Source organism: Solanum pennellii, chromosome 2 (genome assembly GCF_001406875.1).
Source record: "Solanum pennellii chromosome 2, SPENNV200".
NCBI lineage: Eukaryota > Viridiplantae > Streptophyta > Magnoliopsida > Solanales > Solanaceae > Solanum > Solanum pennellii.
Genome location: NC_028638.1, coordinates 56,121,460 through 56,129,609, shown reverse-complemented (window position 1 = coordinate 56,129,609; position 8,150 = coordinate 56,121,460). Strand labels below are relative to the sequence as shown.

The 8,150-nt window shown below is 33.7% G+C and overlaps 1 protein-coding gene across 1 annotated transcript; it reads left to right on the top strand.

The window, feature by feature from the left end:
- Positions 1-3,152: 3,152 nt before the first annotated feature.
- On the top strand, positions 3,153-7,922 carry LOC107009091. The gene is made up of 5 exons (XM_015208362.2): positions 3,153-3,472; positions 4,179-4,418; positions 5,399-5,482; positions 6,353-6,482; positions 6,611-7,922. The coding sequence occupies exons 1-5, from the start codon at positions 3,225-3,227 to the stop codon at positions 7,682-7,684; spliced, it is 1,776 nt and encodes a 591-aa protein (XP_015063848.1). The 5' UTR covers positions 3,153-3,224; the 3' UTR covers positions 7,685-7,922.
- Positions 7,923-8,150: the final 228 nt, after the last annotated feature.

Genomic DNA, 8,150 nt, shown 5'->3' with positions numbered 1-8,150 from the left:
GGGGATAGGGGTGGGGGTTGGGGGCTGATTAGGGGGTAACAAGTACTTGAAATTTTACGACCAAGAAAATTTTTAGAAATATATTTATTTATTTTTTGGATGGGGAGGGTCGAGTAGGGAATATGGGGTAAAAATTGAGGAAAACGAGTTATTCTAAAAAACATTTTCCAACATATATATGCTAACCAAAACATGAAAAATTATAATTAATTATATCAATAATCAATATGAAAAAATAAATATTTTATTATTCAGTTCATTACATAATTATTCACCGATATCAAATGTAACTTTGGGCTTTAGGTTTTCATAATTCAATTTTACAGAATAGGATAAACAAAATTGAACAAAATACTCATTCATTGTACAAATTGTATTCTAATTTTTCATGATTAAATTCTTAGTTTCTAATAAATCAAAAGAGAAAAATAATCCAGGAAATAGTGAATATTTTCATAGCCTTTTTACACAGCCGTGCTGGGGAAATTTTTGAGTTGAAATGGGTCTGTAAACTCAAATTTCGAAATATCGGGCCGTCTATCAAAAAGAAAAGAACCTGCTAGTGCTAGGCCCAATAAAACCAAACTTCATTTGATAATGGAATACTAAGAAAATTTCAGAAATAATAAAGATAATAAATATAATAAAGTCTTGTGGCTATAGTTTTGGTAATTATGCTTTTTAGTTATAGTTTTATTTGTTATGGAGACTTCAATTTGTATATTTTTTTTTGCATATTTCGCTTGTGAATATGCAAACATGGTATGTATATTTAAATTCTATACTTATATATTTAGGAATTTTTAGAACTCTGTTTGTATATTTTGCTTGTCAATATGCAAACAATGTAATTTATTATGATTTTTGGCACCAATCGTATACAAATAGCTAGGATAACCATATACAAATTCTGATTTATACAATCACGAAGCGAATTATATAAATTTTGAATTTATACAATTAGGAAATCGAATAGCTAAATTTTGTGAAACGTTAGCCATGGATTATAATAATCGGAACTATAGCTATATTACATAATATCTAGATGTTTATCATTCCACGTAATGTAAGGAGTCGTTTGGTTTGAATACAAGTTGTGATGTGATCAATTATAATTGAATAAGTTATGCTACGATTAGTTATGTTGGATAAATTATGCTAAAATTATTTCTTATTGAGTGTTTGGTTGGTTGCACTGCATAAAATTTAAGAACAATTTCTTTTTTTTTTTTTACAAAAATATCCCCTATGAATGTAAAAATGATGTGTAAAAAAGGCTTAAAGGGATATCTTCGTTATTTACCTATTTTATTTCGGGATAAGTTATCGTGAGATTACTACACCCCCCAAGGAGAGGAATAACTCATCATAGGCAGTACTAATTATTAATTCTAGAATAAGTTATCCCAAACTTGTCACCTCAACAACAAATTAAATGACACTAATTTAATCTAAAGACTATTTGATGTTATCCTTCATGTCAACCAACCCTAAGGAATCGTTTGGTAGAGTGTATTAACAAAATTAATGTATGAATTAGCTTTATGTATTAGAATTAGCTTGTTTGGTATACTTTTTAACTTTAATTATACAATCTATTGTGTATTAAGTAATGTATCATTAATATTATGAATTTCTAGATATTAGTAATGTAAAGAGATTTAATGCATACATTAGCATTTTAAAAATAAAATTACCCCTCAAAATCTCTTTTCCATCTTTTTTCATTATACTTATAAAGGATGCATGTTATTTGTAATACACTAAATTAAACAATGTACAAAAATTAATTTATATATAATTAATACAAATATTATTAATATAAATATTACTAATACACTCTATAAAATTTAACTTTTATACTACCGTCTACCGAATGACACCTTATGGTATAATTCTCTGACGCATGGACATGGTAACCAATTTGGATGGCAGAAACAAGTACTAAATGACTCTTTCTTTTTGGCATATACTATGAGTTATTAACCATTTTTTGAAAAGCAAGTGGAAAATATTTAATGCAAAAATAAAAGTTGATTAAACTATTCTTACTTAAAACATAAAAAAATTAATAAGGATTTGAAACATTTCAAAAAATCAAACTTATAAACAGGTCGTTAAACTTTTTAGATTTTTTCCTCAAGGTACCTTAATTATGTCATTTTCCTATTGAATCATTGAACCATTCATAATTTGTTCCTTTTAAATACTGTTGATTGATTTTGATTGTTTTTTTTTTATAGTAAATGCCTTTAATTGTGTTCGTATTGTAATGATTTTGATTGAAGGAATGTAGACAAATTATGTTAGTCTCATTTATTTTCTAATGTGTTTGATCAAATGAATTGAAGTAAAACACAATTATTCTCTGATATTTTCACTATCAATTGGACTAACGAGATCTGGAACAACATATCTATTAATACCTCTCACAAAATCTGATTCCACATCAACCAACAGTGTTTAAAAGAAACAAATTATGGGTGGTTCAACAATTCAATAGAAGAATAACATAGTTGAGATATCTAAAGAAAAAAATCCAACAAGTCTAGAAAACTATTTATGTATTTTGGAGTAGTTGAATGCTAGTAATAACTTTTAAAATATTGGTTAGTATTGGAAAGTAAATGTTAAAACTAGCTATTTATCAATTTGTTTTCATAATCAAGTGCATCTAGCTAAATAATATTGAGAAAATCTCTATTCTCTTTTTGGGTTTATTAGGGGAAGTAAAAATATTTTTTTCTTTCATCACTCAAGATATGAATTAAAACACATTTCAACTTAAATCACATGTCAATCCAATGACTACACATAAGGAAGTTAGATCATGATAAAAAAAAGGGGTTTTCAAAATTTTCAACCATTTAAGTTCCCAATCTTATCATATATTTTGATTTTCTAACCGTTAAAACTGTGATTTCTTATACATTTTATATACATCTAAAAAGTCTTTTTTTTTTTTGAAAAATTAAAATTTAATTACAACCAAAAATTAAGTTCGTAATATTGTAGTAGTTCTAGTTAGTGCGCTCGTGCTAACCAAATTAGTGTGTCCACTAATTAGGGACAAAACGGTCATTTAACATCAAAGTGCTTAAAATTCCCTCCTCCCTATAAACACCAATTCCCTACAAAGCCTGTTCAGTGTACGGCCTTTTCTGTATCTCCCACAAATACATTTTTGACCGTTGGGGTTTTCACAGAGAAGAAGAAGCTGGAAAATGGGTGCTCGTGGGAGGAAAAGAGCTGCTCCGGTGAACACCGACAATGTCGATGGCAATACCCAGAAAAATTCTGAGTACGAACAGTTGAGGGAAAAAAGAATCAAAGAAAATCTTGAGAGGATGCAAAAGTTGGGGATTTTTGATATATCACTCAAACTCAAGCCTGTTAGGACACCCATCGTTCGCAAAACCCCTCAGCGTCTCTCTCCTGTGCAGCGTTCTGGACCCACGCGCCGGTCCTCCAGGTATACTTTACTGTATTGCCCAAATAGTGTGTCGATTTTTTTAACATTGATGCCGGCACACCCACTATTTCTGTTAAACTATAAATTACTGTGGAATCATCATGCGGATTAATTTCTGTATTTAAGTGGAGAAGGGTAGAATGGGTGTGTTGTTGACTCGCCATATCCGTTGGGGTTGAGGTCTTTGGTCTCCTCAAGTTAGGTTCAATATTCCATTTGTTGTCATGGTATCAGTGGTAGATCCATCCAACTTATTGTTTATCCGATGTTGGGCCATCTTATATTGTCCATACTCGTCTTGGTGTGCGAGCTTCATGAGTCAGCTTTTGAGATTGAGTTATCCGGTATCCTATCATTCATCCGCTCAAAACTTAAAAACAAGAATTTCTGGGTTGTGAAAAATGATTTTTTATAAATTAAACATTTTCACTTTCACTTACTTGGATATGTTGTCTCAGAGGTGTAGTGGTAGAGAGGACTAATGTATGTAAATGTACTCAGTATATACTAACTTTAGATCCTTATTTTTTCTCTAAGGTTTACTGGATGTAAGGGTAGCATGTTCAACTATTTGCTCCTAGATTTTTCTTGTCTGCTGACTGTTCTGCAAGATAATATGACCATTTAATACTTGCATACAAATGAGGGAGAACATGGGGATGTGGTAGTTTCTAACGCCTTATTCTTGTTTGCTTGGGTATTTTAGGCTGCAGAGTGCGACACCAGTTAGCTATTCAGAGGTGCATCTGTCGAAGATTGATGACTCCTTGGATGGTAAGCATCATTTGTTGAGGGAGGAAGGGGCAAAGCCAGAGATTTACACGGAAGAACACGAGAAATTGTTGGGTTCCACTGATTTGAGCTGGACTTTTTTTGTGGATGGATATGGAAATGATGGGAAGAGAATCTATGATCCAGTCAAAGGAAAAACTTGTCATCAGTGCCGGTAAGGAGATGTGTCTGTTCTTATTATTTTATGCTTCATGTTAACTGATTTTCATCAGCCTGGCTGAGGATATTACTGGGAACCTAGTAACTTCAGTAAATTCTTTGCTTTTTGATGTACTTTAAGCTGTCCGTTAGTTACACCGGCCCATATTACCCTGGTTGATGGACCTACATCTCATCACTAGGATAAAACTATAGAGTTAACCCTTGAAAACACAAATGCCTAACTTTTTTTTGTTGTTTAAGTTAATTCTTAGATGCTGCCTATTCTTCATGATTTTGGAGTTAATTACGTAAACAAGTTGAAATTTCACACTATAAAACTATAGAGTTTATGCTTGAAAATACAAATGCCTAACTTTTTTTGTTGTTTAAGTTAATTCTTAGATGCTGTCTATTCTTCATAATTTTGGAGTTAATTACGTAAACAAGTTGAAATTTCACACTACAAAACTATAGAGTTTACCCTTGAAAACACAAATGCCTAACTTTTTTTGTTGTTTAAGTTAATTCTTAGATGCTGCCTGTTCTTCATGATATCATAGTTAATTACGTAAACAAGTTGAAATTTCACATTAGAGAAAATAATGAACAATTGGGGAAAGCAAACTGGGTAAATGAATTGTGTTGTAAGCTGTCTATGAATTTCCTCAGTTGCTGTCAAATGCGTATTTGTATAGACAACTAAGATAGTATTTGATATCTTTGCAACCTTAGGTGACATTGGCAAAATAATGAAAAATTAGGAGATAATATGAATGGACTTGAAATGATCTATGAGCTCAATCAAATTTATCATTGCTTATTATGTAATGCTACTTAAATGTCGATTTGATTCTCTCTATCTTCTCCTTGTGACGCACACAGTTTTCCCAGGAAGTCTTATTGCTTTGTTTCTAATGTATGTGATCATTCAATACAGTTTCCTCTGGATGAATATATTAAGTTGACAATGTGGTTCTTCACCTTCTTTTGCAGACAGAAAACTCTTGGTCATCGTACTCATTGTAGCAATTGCCAAATTGTTCAAGGACAATTCTGTGGAGATTGCTTGTATATGAGGTATGCCAGTATGTGTATCAAAATTTCAATATCTTCTAATGTTAAGTCTTTTAATGCTCTCAATATGCCAAACTTCTCAAATTAGATACATTTCAGTGAGTAATGTATTTTATCTATATATTCATGTATGTCTTTCTGTGCCACTTGATGATGAAACCACTATTTCTATCAGTTGTCTGTATATTTGGTCCTGCTGAGCTTTATCAATCAGCTTTGACGATATGCATTTATTCCTCTCTCATTTAACCAGTTGTTCTGATATCCTGTCCCCATGCACATATATCTAAGGTTATGAAGTTGTATTTGTTCAAGCCAATAAGAATTATTTCTGCCACCACCGTATAGGGATTACATGTTTATTAGTTATGTTCTTTCTTAAACACACAGCCTTAAGCTTTCTAAGACGGGATACAAGGTCGACTTTTACTCTTCATATTCAATTCCCTTGTAATGCAGCTCATTTTGTGCATCTATGCTAAATCCTACTGTGGGCAGCTTTTATTTCCATCGTATGATTAGGAAAAACAAAAGCAAGATAGATTCTTCGATACTGGTTGGAGAATCTCCTTTATACAAAACCTGCCGGATAATGCTTATGTATTCTGATTAGGGTGAACTTCAGAACTTTTAGTTCTTTTATCACATTGTTCTGGATGTCTCCTATTACAAGATCTGCAGGACGATGCATGTGTATTTGCATTAGAAGGGGATCTTCATAACTTGTTAGTTGTTTTAACATGTTGGTCTGGATATCCCCCTTTACCCTGGAGTAGTAGGAGTGCAACACATGGCGCCAAGTCACATTTCCTCTTTCAATTTGCAAATCTGCAACCTCTTCCTCATTGTGTTATTTAATTTTACTCGATGCAGATACGGTGAACATGTACTCGAAGCGAACAAGAATCCGAACTGGCTTTGCCCTGTTTGTCGAGGAATATGTAACTGCAGCTTGTGCCGGCAAGCAAAAGGTTGGGCTCCTACTGGTGCTCTCTATAGGAAGGTAATAATCTTTATAAGAATTTCATGCTACCATACATTTGTCTGTTCTTTCAATCTCTTTATCATATCGTTTTCTTTTTGTCCTTTCTTTTCCATTCTCAAACACTCTTGATTGTTCAACTGATCCAGATTGCTAGACTGGGTTATAAGTCAGTCGCACATTATCTAATTCAAACCCATCGAGCTACTGTCAGTACCGAGAATAACTTGACACCATTCTCTGCAAAAAGATCACTACCTTTCTCAGATATGGAAGGTACAAGAAAAGATGAGGGACTCTGTGAGGTGAAACCAGTGGCGTATGATGCTAATGAACCCAATTTAGCTCCAGAAAGTAGTACAGAGCCTTTGCTGAAGTCCATTGTTGCTGAATCCTTATTACTACTGAAACCTTATCCTGAAAACAGTGGTACAGATCTTGTTCTCTCAGGCGACAATGTGGGAAACTTCTCAATAGACAACAAATCAGGAAATGAAAATGCTGTGCTGGTGGTAGGTAGCTCATTGACTTCTCAAACAGAGGTGAAACCTGTGGACTATGATGGCCATGAGCCCAACTTAGCACCGGAAAGTAGCACAGTGCCCTTGCTGAAGTCCATCGTTGAACCGTTGTTGCTACTGAAACATGACTCCGAAAACAGTGTTAATAATCTCGTGCTCTCATGCGACAATGCAGGAAATATCTCAGTAGACAACAAATCAGGAAATGAAAATGTCGTGCTGGTAGGCAACTCACTGACTTCTCAAACAGAGGTGAAACCAACCTTATTGCCAGAAAGTGGCACAGAGCCCTTGCTGAAGTCCATTGCTGAACCTTTGTTACTACTGAAACATGACTCTGAAAACAGTGGTAAAAATCTTGTGCTCTCATGTGATAATGCAGGAAACTTCTCAGCAGACAACAAATTAGGAAATGAAAATGCCGTGCTGGTAGGCAGTGCATTGACTTCAAGTACACCCGTGCTTACTGAATTGAATGATGTCTTCAAAGGCAAGTCACAGCTTGGTGATGAATTTGACATTGGAAAAATGCAATCCAAAGAAGAAAAAGTGGACAGCATTTGTGTCTTGGATGACAAAAACTGTGATGAGGTTGCACCAGAAGTAAGTTCAAAGTCGAAGAAGAAGCCTTGTCGAGCTGTCTTTGATACTATTGCTGGAAGATTAAGGCAGAGACGTGGAAGAAGCAATGTGGAAGCATGACAACATCTCGAGCAACAAATAGTGGGATGGTCTTTTGCACCTGAAACAGGTTACGGCGTTTAATGGTTAAGCTTATTTGCTGTGAACAGAGGTCTAGGTGGCTGGTGGTTTTTGCTAAATGTAATATATATAACCTGTTTAAGGGTGTCTTTTTTCCAAACTTTTTAACTAAGTTAACTGAAGTGATCCAAAATGAAATCTGCTTTTGAGGTTAGTCAAATACCTACTACTCTTCTAACAGAACTTTTGCAGTTGATAGAAAACTAAAAAGGAGCTTGTAGAAGTACTTGATCGATTTGCAGTGCTTTTACATGATTACTGTATACATATTTTTGTGTTCAATAAATCATATGAAATACTTCCATAGCCCAAATTAAGTGATCAAACCACAGTTATTAGTTAGGCCCAGAATGTGGGCAGGTCCACTTGTCAAACAACATGAGCCATATCAACTCATTTATCATTT

Coding starts and splice junctions, on each gene's coding strand:
- LOC107009091 (XM_015208362.2), top strand. CDS start 3,225: ATGGGTGCTCGTGGGAGGAAAAGAGCTGCTCCGGTGAACACCGACAAT. Junction 5,483..6,352: donor GGAGATTGCTTGTATATGAG/GTATGCCAGTAT, acceptor TACTCGATGCAG/ATACGGTGAACATGTACTCG. Junction 6,483..6,610: donor CTGGTGCTCTCTATAGGAAG/GTAATAATCTTT, acceptor CAACTGATCCAG/ATTGCTAGACTGGGTTATAA.